The following is a 24,754-nucleotide window of genomic DNA, read 5'->3' on the forward strand; positions in this document are numbered from 1 at the left end:
CAACCCACCTTCCACAGTTCACCATGAAATTGATAAGAGTTGCCATATGAGTTTGAAATGGTTTCTGTACATACCTGATAGAAATATGGTGCCTATAAAAAAGAAACACCCTGTTCCAAGGATAGCACATGGGGATGAGAAACTATATTTACCTCCAAAATTATTGTGTTTCTAGATGGAATCTCTGATGTGTTCAGCTCGGTTTCCATTCTTAGGATGCACGACTGTCTTCTGATTCCTTATGGTGCTCCCAAGTTTTGTTCCAGGTAGATGCTATGGAGTCTTGCTCCAATCTTGCTCCCATCCACTAACAAAATATCAACGTGCACTTATTAAAGTTCAAATGTTCAAGAAGTCTGGCTTCCATTTAGTAGCAAAATATCAGTAGGTACACTTATTTAGACACAGTTAAATAATCAAATACAAGTGCTTCTGTCACTAGATGTTTGCAGTGACTGGGAGAAATCACTAAGCAGTTTCTGCTTGTGTTTGGCTACCTATATTTGTTATTCTGGGAGTTAAGCCAAGTGTCTTAAACTATTAGCATTAGGTGTTAAACTATTATCTCGCATAATGGGATGTCAATACTGCAGACAAAGGGGGGGGGTAAAGTTAGATGCTCACTCATCTCAAGGAGAATTCTCTTCCCTCTTCCAAACCCATGTCTATTTAATTAATGGCACCAAACTGATATTAACATACACACACACTGTCTCAACAGGATGAACAAGAATAGCCAAGCTATACCCACCAAGACTTTAATTTTCAAGTGTAGGAGTAAAAATAAACAAATAAAAGAAATCAAGTTGGATCATGATGTCCTTGTGGAAAAAGATATCATACCTGAGAGCTGGATCCATTGCCATATTTAGAGTAGTCCCATTGGAATCAACGGAACTTATTTACTGATCTTATAATCTTTACACTAAGGATTGTGCCCAAACTGCTTTATTGAGAGCAAACTCTAACAGGCATTAGGCATGAGAAAAGACTGGATTTCTTAACATTACTGAATGGGTCTATTCTAATCATGACTAATGCATTCTCTGCATTCTGAATTAAGTGAACTTTTAAGGACATTTCTAAATGAAGCATGTTAAATTAATCTAAACTGGAAGGTACCAAATTAACGAACGACAGTAGCATAGAAGCTGTCAGGGTATGAGTAGTCATAATCAGTTCCCTTTCCCCCAGCAGTATACACAGCTAGCAGATGAAGTAGCGTTGATTAAAGTTACTCCAGGATAGAGCTATCGTTGTGTAATCCTCTGCCTTTTAAAGAGGAATTGTGATCTCATCAAGGGTACACACTGAGTAGCACAGGAACCAGCTCCTAAGTGCCGAGGTCCCTTCACCTCCCCTAAAATATTTGAGGGGCCCAGGCCACCCAAATAAATGGGTATTGCCACTCAAATACTGTGTGTGTGCTGCATCATGTCATCGATCATGTGGGGCAGGGCTTACCTGGATCCCGCTCCCATATTTTATTCAAGTTGGCACCCCTGCTGAGTAGTTACCCCCAATCACCACCTGTCTCTTCTCTGGACTGAGACTCAGTTTATTCACCTTTTCCCAGAGCAAATGGAAGCCTTGATCTAATGTCATTGGTGGACAGTTGGAGCAGAACTGGGGAAATAATAATACCCTGTGCATGTGTGATGACATTCCAAACTGTCTCAGAGCATTCCTAGGTGAGCTTTCATTGCCTTGAGAGTACTATGACGAAGTTCATAAATACTGAGCTGATTTCAAATCAAGTCATGGGGCATTGTCTATCACTCAAACAAACAAACAAACAAACAAACAAACAAACAAACAAAATAAGAAATGCATGATTTTAACCCAGATTCTCATTTTGCGAAATCATAAATGTGACATTGCCAATATACTTTTGAAAATAAATATCACAGCAAAAAGCCTGCTATTTTCCCATTATTGTTTATAAAATCAATCCGGGCATAAACTGAACGCTATAGGAAGCTGCTGCTGTCAAGCAGGAAGTTTGAACACTAGAGGGCAGCTAAAGGCAATCAATTTATGTATATAAATCAAATGTCTTAAAACAGGTATTTTGTTATGATTTTGTTTTTAAAACATACACCCTACACCCGTGGCAGAGCATATGCCTGTGCTACCCAGGGTGGGTGCGTTCCCAAGGGGGCGGCGGGGCGTGGAGCGTGCCCTCCCAGGCGCAGGACAGTCACTTGGGTGCACGGAGCGGCACGCACACCCTGCACCCAGGGGTGAAGTGAGCCGCCCATGGGGCCGAGTGAGCTGTCAATGGCAGACATTCGGCCTGCCGCCTGCCTGCCTGCAGCTCCCAAGCCTCCCCAAAGCTGTCAAAATGAAGGGGAAAGGGGGGAATGCCGCCAGCAAAGTGGTGCAGCTCCCTCCCTTACCCTGACCGCTCGGGGTAGGCCTGGGAGTCGCGGGCCGGTGGCGCGCCAAATGTCACCCCCTCAGTGAAGACACCTGGGGCAATCCATCCCCACCGCACCCCCTTCCTCCATCCCTGCCCCACACAACTGAACTTGAAACCAGAAGGCTGTAAATTTCCAGTCATGTGTTTCATCCAGACAGTAAAGCAATCCCATGGAGCAATAATTAATACAAGAATCCCCTTAGGGTTTAGGAAGTCAGTTGCAAGATAAATGGTCCCCGCCCCCAGATAGCCAATCTGTAGCAAAGTCCCACAGGATCACTTATTTTAAGAGAGAAGCATCTACACCCATAAACATTATCACTAACAGTTCTATGTAAATGTGGCTGTTCCAGCTTGCTCAGAGCCTATTGTGTTTCCTTAATTTTTTTACTACAGGTTTTGAATCCTGGAATATCACTGTGCATCAAAGAGATTGGTTGAAGGCAAGTGCTCATCCCATATGATGCTATTCTTTTGTTGGTGAGGTACCATATTTCAAGAGTTTTTCTAAACAATAGTTTGTTTTTACCAGTGTTAGGATAGGTCAATTTTGGTTTCTCTCTGTTTCTCTTCTTTCCAGTTGTATGTGAAGTTCTGTTAATGCAAATGCGTGGTTCAAACTACCTTTGTGGATGTTTCTGGAAAGGCCATGACAAGTTAAATAATTTATTTATTTTACTAATCCTTCATGGCTTTCTCTCACCCATTATATCAATGTAAAGTTCAAGGAAGAAATACATACAGAGGATCCTATCTTGAGGCAGTTGACTCTGGTGGCAGATGCTGTGGGGGGCACTCCCTGTTCCCCCTGAGTTCCCCTAGTTAGCCTCCTGTCCTTTGGTACATTGGAGGATGCCCCATCAGGAATGCTGAAATAAGATTCTGGGGAATGGCTTTATTTCGGCTCACGTATCATTCTGGAATGTGTAACGTAGTGTCAGGGAATGGTCTGAAGATGACGACTGGGGAATGCATTCTGTGGCAGACCAGCTTCTCCCCGATGGAGAGTTGGATGGGGAAGAGTGGTCCCCATTGTCCACGGTGTGTTCAGAAGCAGAGAGAGAAAGAAGCTGAACAGTTTAGGGAGGGGTTACCCAGTTGCGAGATAATGACAAGAGAAACAGAAGGGAGGGGACAGCTAGTCAAGACATCACTGGAGAGTGTGGAGGACTCCCCCCTCACCATGGACTCAGAGGTCCAAACGTATTAGAGAGCAAAGGAGTCAGAAGGAGGGAGGAACTTCCCTTTGGCACCTAAAATGCTGCGGAAGTTGGAAGGAAGATTTAGAATAGCCAACTGCCCTCCTTGCAGAGAGCTGTGTATTTGTGCTTGCAACATGATATAAATATATCAACTGCTTGTTAATTCTTATCTGTGAAGTTACAGAAGGGAGGAGAGGACTCTCCATGCCTGACAGGTAGGTAGAATCCCCTTGAAATGCAATCTGAATTGAATTGCTCTCCCACCTCTACATTTAGTCAGGAAGACAAATGGGGAGAAATGGCAACTGCCTTCCCAAATCCACCCAGTTCATCAAAATATTTCTATATCAAACTCCCCTTTTCATTCACTACTCCAACTGGAAAAAGAAAGCTCAGCTCATTTTTGGACAAAGATACTTGTGTTGTGTTTTTGCTTAGCATTGCAGCATTCATATTGCCTTAGGCTGAAATCCTGCACACACTTGCTTGGGAAAGTGCTTTGTTTCAGTGGTAACAGTGGGGTGAACGTCTGACTAAGCATGCTTGGCATTTATTAACTGATTGATTTTAGAAAAACTATACTCCACCCTTCCAAAGCATTTGCATTGCCTGGGGGGTGGGGTGGGGGGCTTACACCACTTTAAAGCAACAGCAGTAAAAATAGAAGCAGACTCTGCACTGCAAATTCTAAAATGACTGTTACTCAGATAAGAAACCATGAATAATAAAAATACAGGTGTTCATGCATGTCACAAAGGCATAGCTTGCAGTGGCCAGGTCTCATTTTCTCAGGAATGTGCAGAGCTGGTGCATGAACCTAGGATAAGAAAAGACCACAGCTGCTTTCTGAGCATTCAGATGCTTAACCACAAGGTGCCATAGTGATAGCAAGAAGCACCACCCTCGTTCTGAATTGGCTTTATGATGATGCTACGTGGTGGTACTTTGGGACAGGCTTTAATAGGTTGGACTGTAATATGAGGATTGTAATCATATTGGAAGCTGCAACAGAGATGGTATGCAAAATCTGTCTCACATACTATAATCCACTAAACTTTGCTTGAGCTACTCCTATTGCAAAACAGCTTCCGAGTGCTGCTGATATTAAGGGGTGGTGGTGGATGGAAGTCTTTATATCAAAATTCATCTTCTTCTGCTTTTATTTTCTAGGGTTGATGTGACCTGCAGTTGATTAAATCAATGTGGAACACAGAGAAGGAAAACCAGACAGTTATCACAGAATTCATCCTCTTGGGATTTGGGGATCTCCCTGAGCTTCAGCCCCATCTTTTTGTACTGTTCCTAGTGATTTACATTGTGACAATAACTGGGAATCTCCTTATCCTTTTGCTAGTTGTGTCTGATCAGCACCTCCACACCCCCATGTACTTCTTCCTAGCCAATTTGTCTTGCTTGGAGACCTGCTATAGCTCTATTATCTTGCCCAAAATGTTGGCCAATTTGATAAGTGGCAAGAAGTCCATTTCTCTTAGTGGATGTCTGTCCCAATTTTATTTGTTTGGTTCTTGTGTCGGTATAGAGACATATCTCCTGGCAGCGATGTCCTATGACCGCTACCTGGCGATATGTAAACCTTTGCACTACACTTCTATCATGCATGCAAAGCTCTGTGTTCAGCTCATCGTTGGGGCATGGATCGACTCTTTGCTGGCTAATTGTGTAATATTATATCTGATGGCCCAGTTATCCTTCTGTGGCCCAAATGTCATGGATCATTACTTTTGCGACTTCATCCCACTTGAAAAACTCTCCTGTAGTGATACAAGCATGATTGAACTTGTCACCTTTCTTTCGACCTTCATTTTCACCATCACCCCATTTCTACTGACCCTCACATCCTATGTTTGCATCATCACCACCATCCTAAAGATACCATCCACCATTGGACGGCAAAAGGCCTTTTCCACCTGCTCCTCTCATCTGATTGTTGTCTGCATTTTTTATGGCACAATAATCATTGTCTACATGCTGCCAGATACGCCAACTCTGAGAGACCTCAATAAAGTCTTCTCCGTCTTCTACACGGTCTTGACACCTCTTGTTAATCCTTTAATCTACAGTTTAAGAAATAAAGAAGTACATAGAGCCCTAAGAAGAGTTTGCAGCAAGGTGACGCATTTTGCAAGGATGCCGAAAAATGTAATGTCATAACTGATTTCAATAAATGGATCCCTGTTTTGCCTAACCATTTCTACAGTGTGTGATGCTCTTAACTGTAATATACTTCCTTCAAGAGAATACAGGAGGGATAGGGAACCAATGGTCTTCCAGAGGTTGTTGAACTCCATCGCAAATCCAGTGGTGGATCTTGGGGTCTTAATTTTCAGCAGCTCCCTGTGTGATGCCAAAATTCGTCGTCCCTTCTGCCTCTCACGCAGTGTCCCTGAGGATCTACACCCAAAACCTTCTCTAGCACATCAGCTCCATCTGAATGGCATGGAGTTGGAGTCCAACAGCCTCTGGAAGGATACAAGTTTCCCACGAAAGGAGTTGTGGAGCCAACAATCAGTAGTACTTTCTTAATCAATATTGTGGAAGTATAAGGTATTGTACTAGAAGCAGTTGGAAAAGTTCGTTGAGATGTTGAGATGTTTATATCCCAGGTTTCTGTTCCACAGCATGGGATCCACTGCCTAAAAAGCAAAGTTTTGAAAATGTAACTCTGGAATATAAATGATTTAAAACAAGTGGAGAATCTCAGGCCCTAGTGCCAAAATGCAGCTGTTCTTGTTTTCAGTCTGCAAACAATATGCAATTGATTCCTTCCCTTCCAATTTGCATTATTGCCTTTGCATTGAAAATGAATATTTTGGAATAACATAATGATTATGTATTCCACCACAGTAAGAAAAATAACGTCTCAATAAACCCCTGAAATAAATAAATTGCTCACATAAATAAATTGCTCAAATCTCAGTTGCAACCCTTTCAGTTGTTTTCATTTACAATCGAACCCTGTGGATGTTTATGGAGATGTATGTCATGTTTTGTTCAATGAACCTTATTCATACAGGTGTTTGCATCAAATTGCAGCCATACAGTGCAATCCTAAATACATCTATTCAAAATTAAACCCATGAGGCTTTCTTTCTGGTAAATTAATTCATATTCAAGCACAACCCTGTGGATTGAGTATCTAAGAAGTTATCACCATAGAGTTCAGTGAAACTTACAGCTAGGCAAGTATGTAGGTAAGACTGTAGGTCGGGGGGGAGGAGTAGCGTTGTTATTCCGGGAGGATTGCTCTTTCAGAGCTCTGCCATCACCGGCGATCTCCGGCATTGAATGTGTTGGTCTCGTGTGGGGCATCAAGGAGAGCTTGGCTGTCTGGCTGGTGTACCGACCACCCAGCACATCTGCAGCCACCCTGTCAGATCTGCTGGAGGTGGTGGCGGGCTGGGCCTTGGAGTTCCCAAACCTACTGGTTTTGGGAGACTTCAACGTCCATGCCGATGCCGCTCCCTCCTCACAGGCTCTAGACCTAGTGACTTCCATGGCAACACTAGGGCTCTCCCAGTTTGTTTTGGGCCCCACTCATCAAGCAGGCCACACGCTGGATCTGATCTTTGGGGCTGGCATAGATGTGATCATGCTCCCCGCTGTGAAAGTGCCATGGTCTGATCACTACGCTTTAAAAGCCAAGATTGACTTCCCGCTCCTCCCCGGCTCGGGTGGCGAACCTATTTGGGCTCGTCCGCGAAAACTGATGGATCCTGATAGATTCCGACAAGCCTTGCGGAACCCTGCTCCTCCTGGCGACTCATTAGATGACCTTGTTGAGGACTGGAATAACCGGTTCTTGGCAGCCATTGATGAGATCGCGCCTAAGCGCCCTCTGCGACCCCGTCGAAACCGGGCCCCTTGGTTTACTGAGGAGCTCCGGAAAATGAAGCGGGATCTCAGACGGCTAGAGCGAGTATGGCGACGGACTCGTGACGGAGCCTCAAGAACATCTTATAGGACGCTTATGAAAGCCTATGAGGTGGCTATGAAAGCTGCTAAGAAATCTTACTTTGCAGCTTCCATTGCATCCGCTAGCTCTCGCCCGGCACAACTTTTTAGAATAATTAGGTCAATAACGTCCTTAGGAGGACAACCAAATTTAAGCACAAATTCGACCCACAGCTGTGAGGCATTCGCGAGCTTTTTTGCGGAGAAAGTCCTGTTGCTCCGCCGTGACCTCCCTGCCAATTTAGATACAGTGACTGAACTGGAGGCCCCTCGACTGACTTCAGGTCCAGTGTTGGACCATTTCGATCGGATACTCCCTACTGATGTGGATAGATTCCTCCAAGTTGGTAGGCCCACCACCTGCCTCCTTGATCCGTGCCCGTCTTGGCTGATTAGGGAGTGTCCAGATGTTGCGCGGACCCCCCTGGTTGAAATTATCAATTTGTCCCTTGACACGGGGACATTCCCAGGGGAACTGAAGGAAGCAGTGGTGCGTCCACTCTTAAAGAAAACTTCATTAGATCCCTTAGACCTATCCAATTACCGCCCAGTTTCAAATCTTCCATACCTGGGTAAGGTAATTGAGAGAGCGGTTGCTGAACAGCTGGGTAGGTTTCTGGAGGAAACATCGGCATTAGATCCATTTCAGTCCGGTTTCCGTCCTGGTTTTGGGACGGAGACAGCTCTGGTTGCCCTAACAGATGATATCCGTAGACAACTGGATCGAGGCGGGTCAGGACTGCTGATCCTTTTAGATTTGTCAGCAGCCTTTGACATGGTCGATCATGATCTTCTGGACCATCGCCTTGCAGACGTGGGGATACAGGGCATAGCCCGTAACTGGTTGTGCTCTTTTATCTCTGGTCGGGGACAGAGGGTGGCACTAGGGAGGGAAATGTCGTCACGCCACTCCTTGGTGTGTGGAGTGCCGCAGGGCGCAATTCTCTCCCCAATGCTTTTTAACATCTTTATGCGCCCCCTTGCCCAGATTATCCGGAGCTTTGGGCTGGGCTGTCATCAATATGCTGATGACACTCAGCTCTATCTACTGATGGATGGCCACACCAACTCGGCCCCTTACACACTGACCAGATGCTTGGAAGCTGTGGCTGGATGGTTTCGTGGGAGCCGATTGAAACTAAATCCTTCGAAGACAGAGGTCCTATGGCTAGGTCGGGATAGCATGGGGATGAGGGACCAACTCCCTTCTCTTGCGGGGGCCCAATTAGTGCCATTGCCTTCCGTTAAGAGTTTGGGTGTAATCCTTGACGCCTCCCTTTCCATGGAGGCGCAAGTCACAGCAACAGCCAAGGCGACATTTTTCCACCTTCGCCGCATCAAGCAGTTGGTCCCTTACCTTTCCCGCCCCGACCTGGCCACAGTGATCCATGCGACAGTCATCTCCAGGCTTGACTACTGTAACTCGCTCTACGCGGGGCTGCCCTTGAAGCTGTCCCAGAAACTCCAGCGGGTACAGAATGCTGCAGCGAGGCTCCTCACAGGGTCTCTGCCATGGGAGCATATTCATCCAGTGCTTTTCAAGCTGCACTGGCTCCCGGTGGAATACAGGGTCAGATTTAAGGTGCTGCTTTTGACCTTTAAAGCCCTTCACGGCCTAGGACCCTCGTACCTACGGGACCGCCTCGCCTGGTATGCCCCACGGAGAGCCTCAAGGTCCATAAATAACAACACCCTAGTGGTCCCAGGCCCTAAGGAAGTTAGATTGGCTTCAACCAGAGCCAGGGCCTTTTCAGCACTGGCCCCAACTTGGTGGAACGCTCTGTCTCATGAGACCAGGGCCCTGCGGGATCTGATCTCTTTCCGCAGGGCCTGTAAGACAGAGTTGTTCCGCCTGGCCTTTGGATTGGAGCCAATTTGATTCCCTCCGTCCCCCTTTTCCTTTTTCCTTTTTTCTTTTCCTTCTCCTGCAATGAGGCTCCATTTTAATATTTTAATGTTCCATTATTTTAATGTATTTTATTTTTGTTTTTAAGTTGTAATCACTCATCTTGTTTTTATTATTGCTTGTAAGCCGCTCTGAGCCCAGCCTTGGCTGGGGAGGGCGGGGTATAAATAAAAAATTTATTATTATTATTATTATTATGTGCTGGGTTGCAGGTCTATATATTCCTCAGTCCATATATAACTCTATTTAGATACACAAAGAATGATGACATCTGGACCCAGCCCTTTGAGTATGATATTCTGGCACAAAACATTTTTCTGATAATCCACAAGACCATTGTGAATAAACTCCATCTCTTTCATTTTGTTACTTCAACAATTAAGCAATAAAATGTCAAAAGAATGAATGCCATTCCTTGTTCAGGCTGTTGAGGGCAGCCTGTGAGTACCTTAATTAAGAACCTTGGCTTTGCAAGAGCCTAATGGCTTCCCCAAGGCATGAGTCAACATGTAGTTTCCAGGGTCATTGATGTCCTGTTATGTAAGCCTGACTATGGTAATAGCTCACTATAACTCCTAGAATTCAAAACATAGAAAGGCAAACCCTGGCAAACTGCTGAGTTCTTTTTCCTAACCATAGTTAATATCCATTTGTAGAAATAGTCTGTTAAATAAGTTTACATTCTCATATTTTGCTGCTGAATAACAGCAAGGCAACTTGATCATTTGTACATTAAATAAGTGAGTACAGTAATATTTTGCTACAAAAGAAGCACCAGACACCAGAGTCACCACTGGGATGAAATGTTTGGACCAGAGCAGGGATAGAGAAGAGAAGCTTCCATCCTACATATGGAAACTGAATGGGACGTACCTAGGAATATAACAGTTTCAGAGGTAAATATTTATCAATCATGCTATTAACCTTTTGTCTCCAAGTACTATATTTGTGATATAGTATTTCATTCTTATAAAGGTTTAAAATGGTTTATATACACTGATAGTGGCTGATAAGAAGGGAAAGTTGGGTTTTGTCAATCTAACCAATCTGATCTCAGTCTGCCTCTTTCTGTAGGTCAGTCTCATGTTTTGTGGGAGAAAAGGTAGGTTGTTAGCTTGTAGGCACAGAATAAATTAAACAACATATTTTATCAATGGGCCAAATTTTTTTTAGGATCTTTGGCATTGCAGGGTCAACCTTTTTTAGATTTCACAGAATATGTTCAGGGAAACATATTCAGTGCTATCATTGGTTTAAGTTAGTGCATTAACAGCCCATCTTCATTCCATCGTGGACTTCAAGGTGGCATACATGGGGTTCCTTGACATTCTATATCCAGGCACTCACCAGACCTAAACCTGCTTCATCTGCCCTCAGTGCATGCTCTGGGGCAAAAATAACACTGTTGTCAATTTATTAATATTTTGGGTTAATTTGATGTACTATAGAACTGAGAAAGCTGATTTCAGCAAACAGCAATGTCAAGGAGGAAGGGATGGTGTGCCTATTAGGTACCAAGCACTGACTAAGTTCAGCTGCCTATTTTCATAATGTCTGCTTTCTAGTCTGACGTTGTCCTGTTTGACTCACTGAGATAGTTCTGGAGTGAAAATTGAAGCTTATATGACGCTTCCTCCTGCATTGTTTAGCATGCCTCTTAACTATCAGGAGAAATAAGATACACAAAAATCATTTTCACAGTTTCATAAGTTTCATATAAAATACCTGACAGAATTTAATTCTAGTTATAGATTAGATGCCCTGGTGTGTACATAGGCAGCTCAATAAGGTGCTCAAGGGCTGAGGTGGTTGAATAAAGGATGCCACTTCAGTCTGCATGTGGAGGAATCACATTGTTTTTTAAATAAATTATTTGAAATAAGAAAAGATGCAGATGCATGGAAGACCTTAGCCCATATTACCCCCCATTGTGCTAGATTTCTGCAGGCAAGGAGATTTCATTTATAGGGAAGCATTCAATGTGGTATTTCCCACCAACAATTTTGAAGAGCTGCCTTCATTTCTCAGAATTCTACCGCCTCCTTCCCACATAATTCCGCTCCAAATATAGCCATTGAGCACATCTATTTATCTAGCAGTAAAATATAGCAGAGTCCTAAACTACTAGCAGAAAACTAACAGCCAATCAAGGACCACATCTTCATAAAACACCTCCTTGCAAACAGAAAACTAGGATAGTAAAGTCATAATTTATTTTTATATATAACCTGGGATTTTTATTTTTTATTCTATTTTTTACAAAATAGGGAACATCTACTACAGTCAGAAGTACTAAATTCCACTCCAACACTTTCAATTCTTCAGCATCTGCAATTCTACATTTGTGTGATGTCATGGATTTTGCGGTTACACAGGTTTGGAACCACAAATTGGTGGGTGAAGTGGGGTAAAGAGCAGGGGCAAACCAAAAGGTTGGTAAGAATCATGAGCTCTTTGCCTCTCTTCCTGCTTTTCCTCTGCAAATCATCCCTCGCAGTCTCCTGCAACTGTCCACATTAGTCACAAACATCCATGGGAGGGAAAACAGGAATGGGGTGGGTTGCTGAGCTCACTAACATTTTTCAAATTGTATTTCAGAATGAATTTGAGATTCAACAGCAAAAAGCAATGGGAGGAAATCTGTCAACCCCTTCAACATTCATCCTTCTGGGATTTGGCAATGACTTTGAACTGCGAATCCTCCTCTTTGCCTTGTTCCTTGCCATCTATGCTTTATCGCTTGTTGGGAACCTCTTAATTGTTTTACTTGTTGCAGTTGACCAGCATCTTCACAAGCCCATGTATTTCTTCCTTGTGAACTTGTCGGGCTTGGAGACCTGCTACATTTCAACCATCCTGCCCAGGATGCTGGTCAGTTTCCTTACTGGGGATAGGTCCATATCTATTAAGGGTTGCATCACACAATACTATTTCTTTGGTTTCTTGGCATGCACAGAATGTTACCTTCTGGCAATGATGTCTTATGATAGGTATTTGGCAATATGCAAACCTCTGCACTACCCAACTATAATGAGTGGTAGACTCTGCCTCCAGTTAGCATTCACTTCTTGGATGTGTGGCCTGGTGACCAACACTATCATAACTTCTTTTTTGGGTCAACTAACTTTCTGTGGACCCAATGAAATTGATGATTTCTTTTGTGATGTTTATCCATTAGCAAACCTCTCATGCAGCAATACCCGCCTAGTAAAACTTGCAACTTTGATTTTGGGGTTTATGGGAATAGGGTCCCCTTTTCTCCTAACTTTAGCTTCTTATGTCTGCATTATTTGTACCATCTTGCGAATTAAATCCAGAGCTGCCCAGCAGAAGGCCTTCGCCACTTGCTCTTCCCATCTGATTGTTGTGACACTTTTCTTCCTTTCGTTATTCTTAGTTTATGTGGTTCCAGAAACAGAAAAATTAAAGGAATTACATAAAATCTTCTCTTTCTTCTACACCATCTTTACTCCCATGTTAAATCCTCTCATTTACAGTTTGAGAAATAGAGAGGTCAAGGAAGCTTTGTTCAAATGTGTCAGAATTTTTTTGTGATTGAGTTCCATAACTTCATAGTGGGTTGGATCATGTGAAGTATACAGGAAGATAAAGATTGGTTTTGTTATTAACTGGGTTGCTTGAGGCATTAAGTTTTCACATAGTCATTAAAGTGCATCAATAAAAGCATATTTTGAAAAAATAGTACATTTTCAATGCATATTACAATACCTCTTTTGTGATGATTTTTTAAAAAAAATATAGAACTTTTCTAAATAATCTGAAAATGGAACAGAAGTGTGGAAAAACACACACACACAAACGTCTAATATGTGCCATAAACAGAGAGATTGGCTCATCCCTTGCCATTGAATAACAATCCTTTGGGCTGGGATTAAAGTCTTTTCAAAATGATACTCAAACTGCCACTGTCACTGGTAACGTAACAAGGCAAAGAATAAAACAAGCAGAAACCTGCAGTGCAGCCCTAACTTCATTTACTCAGAAATAAATCCTATTGAATTCGGTGAGGCTTACTCCTCAGGTAAGAGGAATTAGGATTGCAGCCTTAGTCAGGATAAACTAGCCTAAACTTCTCTTTAATTGCTATGTTGTTTAAATGAAATTGTTCTATTGTGCATTGTAATAAGCAATGCTTATATTTTAATGTTTGTGAAACTGGTTTTTATGAAACTGTTTTATGAAACTGGTTTTTATGAAATTTTATGAAATTATGACATGTTTGTGAAACTGGTTGAAAACTGCTTAGAAGCCTATTTTGGCGTTATGCAGTAAATGAATTAATTCATACGCAAGCACAACCTTGTGGAATGTATATTTAAAAAGTACGTCCTGTAGAGTTCAGTGAAACTTACAGTTAGGCAAGTACAGCATGTGCAGGGTTCCAGGCATTGTCTTGACCCAATTCCTCAGGTGCATAAATAACTCTATTTGATGAGTCTAAGCATGATAAAGTCTGAATCTAGCCCCCTGAGACTGATATCCTGAAAAAAAAAATATTTTTCTGAAAATCATACCACAACTGGAATACAAGGCGCAGTTTTGGATGCAACAATTTAAGAAGGACATTGACAAGCCGGAACATGTGCAGAGGAGGGCAACCAAGATGATCAGGGTCTGGAAAAGACTCTCCTCCTGCAAGAGAGGGGAGTGGTTGTGGTCGGGAGCCGGACTCCGTCTCAAGCAGGGGGCGTTAGCCCCCTGCCTCCCACTCACCTGGCTGGCCTACGCCCATGGGCAGGCACCCAACCAGGTGCCTGCGAGGGGGCGTGTTTAGCAGCCCAAATTGCTGCGGCACCAGCCTTCCGGCCTCACTTTTCGTCTTTTGGGCTCGGGTGGCAGTTAGGCATTGGAATAATGTGTTGTGGTGTGTCGAAGGGCTAGGTGTGGCCATTGCCTATGCCTTCAATTTTTGGGTATTCCGTTAAAGGAATCTGGCGGTCGTGTATTCTGTCCGATGCCTGCTTGGCGGGAGGCCATGGCACGACCCTCGGTGACATCAGGGGAGAGCTTATAGTTGGACTAGCATCAACAGGCTCCACCTACTGGTGAATAAACCCCCTTGTTTTAGACTCACCCCTCTCTGAGGGGGTGGAGTCAGCTGACGTAATCCAATGCCTAAGCCAATACCTTTTCACTTGCTGTAATCAATAAAGTTGTGGCCTTTTCTTGCCCATTAACCTTATATCACGTGTCCTCGTGTTTTCATTCCACTACGCGGGGATTGGGTCCTCGAACCACAACCAAGTCTTATGAGGAACGGTTGAGGGAGCTGGCTATGTTTAACACAGAGAAGAGGAGACTGAGAGGAGATATGATAGCCTTCTTCAACTATCTAAACTCTCTAACCATCTTAACATGGAAGATGGAGCAAGCTTGTTTTTTCTTGCTCTGGAGGGTAGAACTAGAAGCAATGCCTTCAAATTGCAAGAATGAAGAATTCAGCTAAACATCAGGAAGAACTTTCTGATAGTAAGAGCCATTAGATAGTAGAACAGACTCTCTCAGGAGGTTGTGGAGTCTCATTCCTCAGAGGTTTTAAAAGCAGAGGTTGGATTGTCATCTAGTTGAGATTCCTGCATTGCAGGGAGTTGGACTAGATGACCACTGGGGTCCAAGTCTACAATATGTCCAAACCCTATCTCCTTTATTTTAATGTCTCTATACATAATAAATAAAACTTCAGTAGAAGTGAGGTGGCATTTCTCATTCAGGATGTTGAGGATAGGCTGTGAGTACCTTCATAGCACTGAAGAGATAGTATTAATTAAGAGCCTTGGCTTTGGAAGAGTCCAATGACTTCCCCAAGGCATGAGTGAGCACATAGCTTTCAGGGGATATAGCGCTTTTCCCTAGCCATAATGAAATATTAATTTGTAGAAACAGTATGTCCTTGATCATTTAGTCATGTTCAAGTAAGGTTACCTGCTGATATTTTGCTGCTGAATAAAAGCATGGCAACTTGATCATTTGTACTTTAAATAAGTGAGCATACTAACAGTTAGCTACTAACTGGAAAGAAGATTCCAGAGCCAACATTAGAATGACATGATTGGAACAGAACAGGGGTAGGGAAGAGAAACTTGCATCCTATTTATGGAGCCCGAATGGAATACATCAGATTTTCCACATGGAAGTATTATAATTTTAGAGGTAAATGTTTATAAATCCATCCTGTTAGTGTTTTTTCTTCATGTACTACATATAAACATGATTTTCCATTTTTATGAGGGTTTTAAATGATTCGTATGCACTGTATGCCAATTAAGAATACCACTTTATTGGTAAACTGGATGAAAGGAATTGGCAATTGGGCTTTATAAATCTAACCTATCTGATCTTGGTCTTCCTCCTTCCATAGGTCACTCTCAAGCTTTATGAGGAAACTGGTTAATTTTTTATGATATGCATACCAAAAAGAAAGAAAGAGAGAGAGAGAGAGAGAAATGTCATCTTTTTTTCACTGAGCCGATTTATTTTAGAATATTTGGGATCCTAGAATTAACTTTTTGGAGTTCACAGAATACATTCAGAAAGACAAAATTCTATTATTCACTGAATGTACTATATCTTTATCCCATTTCCCCCCGTCATGTACTTAAAGGCACTCATGTACAAGTGGTCCCCATATGTCCCTCATTCAGACACCTAACCTGCTTAACTTTAGCAAGTGGTCTGCATCATATGCCCTCATATCATGGCTTGAGGCAATCATAAAACTCCTGCCAATTTATTAATATTTTTGATTTCTTATAAGTACTATAGAACTGAGAAAACTGTCAGAGGTTTCAGAAAACAGTAATGTCAAGGATCCAGCTTAAATCAAAACATTTTAAAAACAAGTTCCTCTGAGAACTCACATGCTATTAAGGTACCAAGCATTGACTAAGCTCAGCTGCCTATTTTCATACACAGCACCCTTCACATAATATGGTGGAAAGTTGTACTGTTCGTCTGAAGTTGTACTCTTTGATTTATTGAGATAATTTGGGAAGGAAAATAAATGTTTACATGAAGCTCTGTCCCTCATTGGAGAATGTGTCCATTAGCGTGTGTGGGAGAGAAAATTACACAAAAATCATTTTCACAGTTTCACAACAGTCTGGGTATATGTGTGTGTGCATGTGTGCATGTACACACATTTTATAATCAGGAACAAGTGCCTGGCGCCATTGAACACTTTTTCCTAGGCATGGACTAGAAGCCCTGAGGTGTGCAGCTCAATAAGGTGGTCAGATGCTGAGGTGGTAGGTTCAAGGACGCTACTTGAACCTTCAGGTGGGGGAATTACATTTTTTGAATACTTAAAAAAAATTGCAAACAAAAGAAGCAGTACAAGTATTGCAGGACTTGGCTATAATAGTCTTTGTTAATGCAGTAGAGTTGTAAGCAGGTAGAAGAGAACTAACTGCTAGTCAGGGACCACTTCATTTTAAAAAAAAATGAATTGAAAGTAGAAAAGTAGAATAGTACTGAGCTTTTTTCATATGTGCAAGCTGGAAATTTTACAAAACTAGGAACACCCACTCTTCCACTTCAGAATTCTAGCAAGATATTCTTGGAATTGTGTAGTTACACAGGTCTGGGACCACATCTTGGAGGGTGGGGTAAGCAGCATTGGAAACCAAGAAATCAGAAAGGGTTAATCACTCTTCCTCTTTCCTTCTGCTTCTATTCTGCAAATCATCCCTCTCCAAATCCCCTTTCAGGGGAGCAGCAACACTCAGGTGTTTCTGAAAAAAATACAAACAAAATATTTACTTCTGCCCTCAGTTAATTAGCCAGATCCTTGGCTTGAGTTTTGATAGGTGCTGTGTGTTTCCATGTATAAGGAGCCTGTGTTTAAAAACAAAAGTGGAGACGCTTAAATTTGTGGTCTTCACTGTTTTCAAGATTCGCCTTGATTTTGTATCTGTGCATTATTTGCAAATTTCAATCTGTTTGTGAATTGCTCTGTGCCTCCTACACTTTGATCTTTGTTGAAGCTTCTAAGCTGCATTGTAAAATAAGATGCTCTGCCTTCCCTATTCACTGCAAAGGGGAATCTAAAAAACAGCCCTAACTTTTCCCCCCTTCGGTCAACCTGAATGAATGTTAAAGGTGCAGAAGTCCCACCCAAATGAATTTAAGTTACCCAAACTTCAGGCAAATAGGCCCAAGAGCTATTTGTGGAGTAAAAAGGAATAATCTTCCTCCGTATTTCCTTATTGGATGTACATGTTGGGAGATGGTTGTCCTATGTTCTTACTTTTCTTAAGTTGGTTAAGAGTGGTTATTTATACTTGTTCTTGCATTTTTAAAATTCCACAGCTTCATATTGGCCTCTTCAGTGCTTGTTTGTGCCCTTCAACAGAGCTTTCAAGCGTGAGGTTATAACATGAGACTATCTAGAATTCTGCCTGTGGGGTTCTGAAGCGGACTTGAGTGCTATTGCTAAAGCAGAGCAGTGTAGGATTTTTTAATTTTTTTAAAAAACTTACATGAAGTTTTCAACTTATCAAACAAATCCTCAACTACTGTGATGAAAGAAAAATATTATAAAATCCAGAGCTCCTTAGTGTCCCAGTTAGGACAGTATCATTTGTTGCAGTGCCCAGGGGTCTAAAGAAACACAGAGAACTAGGAAAAGATAGAGCTCTGTAGAACTGAAAAGTACAGCAACAACAGAACAACAGGAGGATCTGATCCAACACAAGATTTATGAACAGCACAGTGCAGGAGCACCAGCTATAGGGGGCTGTGGATGCTCAGCACCCACACTGCAGTGCCCCATGCAGCTTATGAGGTCTCGAAGATGGTGTCTGAGGCCTTCTGAGACCTCAGAGATGCTTTCTGAGGTCTCCAAGGTCTCGGAACCTGACTTTCAGTACCACCAGAAGTCAGCTTCCGAGGCTGGGTGTGTGTGTGCATTCATAACATCATGATGTCACGTAAAAATGTGACATCATGACATCATGCGCACTGGGCACCCATAGCCTGGGTCAGCTCCCCTGTCACACTGTGAACTGCATGGGGTTAAAGACCCCTGCATCACCCTGATGTGCCTCACTATTCAGACCCTACAGAAAGCCAGGTCATATCCCTAATTTAAGTACATGAGCCTCACTTATTGGTGACATAGAAAGCTGCCTTATATGAGGTCAGCCACAGTCAGTCTATCTAGCTTCGTATCCTTTGTACGGACTGGCTGTGGCTTTCCACGGATCCAGGCAAGGTTCTCTTCCAGTTCTATCTGGAGATGAAAACCAAGATGTTCTACTACTGAGATATGGCCCTTATTCCCAATAATGTATAATTATTAAGTAGTATAGAATGCAGAGGCCCAGGAAGGATGTCCCATGTGACTTTCAAAATCAGTCAGAGGAAAAATAATAATGAGATGGATTTCCAAGCTCAGCAATGTTTTTAAAATTGTATTTCAGAATGATGCTGAGATTCACCACCAAACAGAGATGAAGAAAAATCTGTCAAGCCCTGCAACATTCACCCTTCTGGGATTTGGCAATCTCCTCGGATTGAGAATACTTCTCTTTGTATTGTTTTTTGCCATCTATGCTTTGTCTGTTGTTGGGAACCTCCTAATTTTTTTACTGGTTGCAGTTGACCAGCATCTTCATACTCCCATGTACTTCTTCCTCATGAACTTGTCAGGGTTGGAGACTTGCTACATTTCAACCATCCTGCCCAGGATGCTGGTCAGTTTCATTACTGGGGATAGGTCCATATCCATTAAGGGGTGCATCACACAATTCTATTTCTTTGGTTTCTGTTTAGCCACAGAATGTTATCTTTTGGCAATGATGTCTTTTGATAGGTATTTGGCAATATGCAAACCTCTGCACTACACATCCATTATGAATGGTAAACTCTGCCTCCAATTAGCATTCACTTCTTGGATGTGTGGCCTGGTGACCAACACTATCATAACTTCTTTTTTAGTACAACTAACGTTCTGTGGACCCAATGAGATTGATGATTTCTTTTGTGATGTATATCCAATAGCAAACCTCTCATGCAGCAATACCCACCTAGTAAAACTTGCAACTTCTATTCTCGGGTATATGGCAATAGGTTTCCCTTTTCTATTGACTTTGGCTTCCTATGTTCGCATTATTCTCAACGTCTTGCGAATTAAATCCAAAGCTGCTCAGCAGAAGGCCTTTGCCACCTGCTCTTCCCATCTGATTGTTGTGACACTTTTCTATGGCTCATTATTCTTAGTCTATGTAGTCCCTGAAACAGAAACCTTAAAGGAACTTCATAAAATCTTCTCTTTCTTCTACACCATTTTGACTCCCATGTTGAACCCCCTCATATACAGTTTGAGAAACAGAGAGGTGAAGGAAGCTCTGTTTAAATCTGTCATAAAATTCAGAAATATGGTTTCATAGTTTCATGGTGTCACATAAAGTGCTGTGATTAAGTTTTGAGAATGATTTTGTCATCAACTGCTTGTTGCATTCAATCTTCTTATTTCCCTCAATGAAAAAACTTGATCCAAACTTCTCAGACTAATGTTCTTTTTTGCATTAAGTATTCCAGTGTTTCCCAACCTTTTTTGGGCAAAGGCACACTTGTTTCATGAAAAAAATCTCAAGGCACACCACCATGTCAGATGGGAAAAGGTCACTTTTTACTTATGTAAAAAAAAAAATAAAAAAATAGTAACAGCATAGAAGGTAATGGTTAGGCTAGCATACCTCTTCCAAATATGCTAGGTTTTTATTTGCAGGGACTGTTCTACATGGGAAGGGGAAAGGAAAGTTAATAGAAGGAAAGGCGGGTGGGAGAGAAAGAGAAAGAAAGAGGGAAGGAAGGGGGGAAGAGAAGTGGAAAGGAGGGAGACCGAGGCGGGGGAGAAGCGTCTGGAGAGTTGCTCCGAAGTTTGGGGGGCCGCGGGGGTGGGCGCGCGTCCCAGGAGGCAGAGGCCAGCCCGGGCTGGGAGCCGCACCGTGGCCCGGGGGCGGAAGGCGGACCGCGGCTCCTAGGATGTGGAAAGGGGACGGCGGCGCAGGGGGAGGAGACCCGCACGGCTAGGGCAGCGCGCAGGGGGAGGGGAGCGGGCCGAGGTGGGCGAGGGGGGCCGCGATCCCGCGTGCCGCGAACATGGCCTCCTTCCCCGTGGGCCCCGCCGAGCCCCCCGGCCGGGGAGGGCGGCGCGCCCCCGCCACCGGAGGAGAGCAGAGGCAGGAGGAGGAGGACGAAGGCGCTGCCGAGGAGGCGCGCCAACTTCTGCCAACTTTGGCGCCAGCCCCGTCGCCGCAGGCTCCTCCCGGCCGAGAGCCAGAGGACGGCGGCGGAGCAGGAGGAGGAGGATCGGGTTTGGCGACGGCTGCTGCGTCCTCTCCAAGCGTGGGGCTGGCCTCCGCCGCGCCCGATCCTCCGCGCTCGCCGCGCTTCTCGGTGGAGCAGGTCTCGTGCGTGTGCGAGGCACTGCTGCAGGCGGGCGACCCCGGCCGGCTGGGCCGCTTCCTGGGCTCGCTGCCGCCCGACGCCGAGGCACCGTGCCTGGAGGCGCAGGCGGGCGAGAGCCTGGCCAAGGCGCGCGCGCTGCTGGCCTTCCAGCGCGGCGACTTCGCCGAGCTCTACCGCCTGGTGCAGAGCTGGTGTTGGGATGTGGGAGGGAGGGAGGGAGCCGCCCCGCGTGTGCCTATGTGGGGCACGTTACAGCCCCGTGACGTCAGCGCCACGCAGGCAGCCAGGCAGGCAGACGGCGAGAGCCCCGCGCTGGGCGGCCTCTCCTCGCTGCCGCCGCCCCGCCTCTCGCCCCCCGACTCGCCCGCCTCCCTCCCACGGCACACCAGGCAACGTCTGGCGGCACACTAGTGTGCCGCGGAACACCGGTTGGGAAACACTGAAGTATTCATTGGGTGTTGTACTGCTCTAGTTGTTGCGATGCAGTTCTCAGCAGTTAAAAGATTAAAGTACCTCAATGAAAGCAGATATTCAGGAAACAATATATATATTTTTATGTCTGTTTTATTCTTCCTTTTTTTTAATTGATACACCCCCCAAAAAAAAACCAAGACAAGAAATAAAACCAAACCGTGATATGGACAATATGGACAATATTAATTACAAATCAATAAAACAAAAAGCGGTCCTTGGACTATAGACCCAACCTCCTGTCCATTATCTATTATTTGTTGCCATTACACATTTTTGTCTTAAATTGACTAATTAACTAATTATTGATTTATCTAAGGTTTCAATCTTTCTTAAATCTACTACTAAAGTTATTCAAACACTGCAACAGAGTTTAAACTACAGTAATTGTTCTTCAAAAGAACTTTAAAGACTTCCCATTTTGAGATGAATTCCTGTTTTGGTTTGTTCTTTATTTTTTCTGATAAACTATCTAACTCCGCATAATCTGTTAACTTTTGGATCCATTCATGAATAGAAGGGATTTCATCACTCTTCCACTTTGTAGCGATAAGAATTTTTGCTGCCACTGTGGCATCTAAAAATATACTCTTCATTTTTTGCGGGATATCCAAATCTGTGATCCCCAGGAGGTAAGCTTCTGGTTTTCTCTTAAAGGAAGTCTTTATTATTATTTTTATTTCTAGTTGTGATGCAGTTCTCAGCAGTTAAAAGATTAAAGTACAGCAATGAAAGCAGATGTTCAGGAAACAATATATTTTCAATATTTATTTAAATAACTGTTGTGTCATGATTTTTTAAAGAAACATCTTTCAAAGTAATGTGAAAATGGAATGGAAGTATGGATGAAAAAACATGCAAAAGTGTAAAACTTCCCATAGACAGACTTGCCTATCTCTCATCACTGAGAAATGATTTTGGCCTGGGATCAATTTTCTTTAAGATGATACTCAAAATGCCAATGGCACTGATAACGTTAACAACAAGAAGAATAAGCAAGCAGAAACCTGCAAGGATTTTTTTAAAAAATGATCTGTGTCACCTAACAAGAATGTTCTTTTCAAGGCTCCATTAAGTTTGGGAGTTGCATTGGCACTGGCTTAGATGAGCTGAGGAAAAGAAAAAAGGACATTTCACAAGGACACAAAGCCCTGCCATGCCAGCCCCATCCTCAATAAATACTCTGCCTTCCCTTCCATACTGTGGGAACAGCAGCAGGAGCTTTTTACATATAGACATATAAATAAAATCTGCACCTTCCACCATAGGAGCCCAAGTCACCATTTTACCTCAAAGTAAACATTTCTAAAACGATTAAAAAAACAAACGAACACATTTTAATATATTTGTGTATATTTTTTGAATCAAGAACCATATTTGTATTGCCAGCTATGAAGACTGGTGAGACTAGGAAGATAATTTACCAGTAGTCGCAATCTGCTGTTTAGATCAGTTTGCTTTGAAATCCATTGGGGGTCAATTTTTCAGGATTCCTTTGTAGTTTTGTGGAGGCGTAGCAAGGTCAGGTGGTACCCAGTGCGAATTTTTTTGGTCACCCCCCCATATTGACAGCTCAGAGTAGGCTTGGGAGTTGTGGGCATGCGGTGCGCTGAATGTCACCCCCTGGGCGCACCGCCCCCCCGCGACTCCCAAGCCTACCCCGAACTGTCAAAATGAAGGCAAAGCAGTGCAGCTACCCCCTTCCCCTGATGGCTTGGGGAAGGCTTGGGATTTGGCGGCAGGCGGCGTGCTGGATGTCACCCCCCTCAGTTAATTAGAGTTTAATTTGGACTAATGTACATGCATGTGCTGGGATGCGGGTGGTGCTGTGGGTTAAACCACAGAGCCTAGGACTTGCCGATAGGAAGGTCAGCGGTTCAAATCCCCATGACGGGGTGAGCTCCCGTTGCTCGGTCCCAGCTCCTGCTAACCTAGCAGTTCTGTTTTTCCTCAGGACATCTCTATTTTAACCAGAGAAACATTGGAGGGTATGGAGTTATGCAACCCCTGAACCATCTGAAGACAGCTTTTTATAGGGAAGTGTTTCAAAACTGCTGCAAATACAGAACAAACATTATGTGGCACTTGTAAAAATGCCAGATCTGCAGACCTAGAGATTGTTGCTCAAGTTTACTCAAGTGAGATCTTATGTGAAGATTCTGAAAGATAGGTGGGGCTGTCTTCATTCTTCTCATTGCCAGCTCATAATTTTGAATCGGATCCGAGTCCTGATGAATTCCTATTATTATCTCATCTTTCCAAAGTTTGAAGTTACCTGAAGTTACCTTACGTTTATTTATTTATTTATTTCATAAAGTTTATCTACTGTTTGATTGTAGAAGACATCTCAAAGTAGTTTCCAAAAGTGGTTTAAGTTAGTCCTAAATTAGATATTTCATCGTCTATTAACAAGGCTACAGGAAATGTCTTTGAGATCAGCACCTAGCTACTCTTCTACACTTTAAAGCAAACTCTTTTGAAAAGCAATGATAAAACACAATATTAAAAGCAGCTTAAAACATCCAACAACCACAGAAATAAGGTGGGTCCCAAAAATATTCATCTCAGGTATCAGAAGCCAGGCTACACAGGTGTGTGCATATATCTATATGGTTATATATTTTGCTTCTAGGCATTCACAATAAATTTTATATGTTTATATCAACATAAAGCTCCTCCATGGGGTATTTAACTTATCTGCAGCTATTTTATCTTACTATTTGGCATCCCCATCTGCTAGTAAAGACCTTGTGCAGTGTAGAATTATTTCATTTTTTATTCAGCTTTTTTCATATTTACATGTGTGTGCATGGGGATATACTGGGCATGCAGTCCATTGTGGTGGGGGGAGGGTTATGATCAGAAAAAAATATCCCTCTTCCCACTCTGGCTGGAACATCTAAGAAAATGATTCCTTTGTTGAAAGAGTCTAGCCACGTGAGAAAGTTATTTTAGTTTTCACTGTGCCAGGAAGGGAACAGATACTTGAAGTGAGTGAATTTTCCTGTTTAAGAACTTTGTTTCTATAATATCATTGATCTCTGATTGTGTTGGCAATACTATAACAACAATGCAAAATGTTTAAGATGCATGCTATACCTTTCACAATTCTTAGCATTTTCCTTTCAGTTAATGCACTGGTCAAGCCTCACACTATGGCATTTGAGTACAAATAATCATCATCAAACCTTTTATTGGCATCACATACAAACATTCAAAACAAATCAATACAGAATTACCACTTCTCCAGTGGCACAAAACATTTGCTAAAAGAAAGGAGGCAGAGCCCATAACTGTGGGGGGGGGGGGAATTCCATCCTTTGGGGAAATTATTCTCACTCACTAAAA

General features: G+C 43.1%; 3 protein-coding genes across 3 annotated transcripts in view; 2 read left to right on the top strand and 1 right to left on the bottom strand.

Moving 5' to 3' along the window:
- The window catches only part of LOC308571672 (olfactory receptor 2AP1-like), a gene marked incomplete at both ends in the record, with an annotated part of 295,033 nt that overhangs the window by 7,997 nt on the left and 262,282 nt on the right, over positions 1–24,754 (bottom strand). The gene's annotated exons all lie outside the window — the stretch shown is intronic.
- On the top strand, positions 4,549–5,796 carry LOC308570627 (olfactory receptor 1E16-like; the record flags this gene model as incomplete). Its single annotated transcript, XM_081165542.1, has 2 exons — positions 4,549–4,640; positions 4,795–5,796. The coding sequence occupies exon 2, from the start codon at positions 4,825–4,827 to the stop codon at positions 5,794–5,796; it is 972 nt and encodes a 323-aa protein (XP_081021668.1). The 5' UTR covers positions 4,549–4,640; positions 4,795–4,824.
- LOC308570485 (olfactory receptor 10A7-like) lies at positions 10,105–19,911 on the top strand (the record flags this gene model as incomplete). The annotated part of the gene is made up of 4 exons (XM_081165369.1): positions 10,105–10,398; positions 11,770–11,877; positions 12,101–12,373; positions 18,943–19,911. The coding sequence occupies exons 1-4, from the start codon at positions 10,354–10,356 to the stop codon at positions 19,909–19,911; spliced, it is 1,395 nt and encodes a 464-aa protein (XP_081021495.1). The 5' UTR covers positions 10,105–10,353.

This window comes from Podarcis bocagei, assembly GCF_964188305.1.
Source record: "Podarcis bocagei genome assembly, chromosome: 13".
NCBI classification, from domain to species: Eukaryota; Metazoa; Chordata; class Lepidosauria; order Squamata; family Lacertidae; genus Podarcis; species Podarcis bocagei.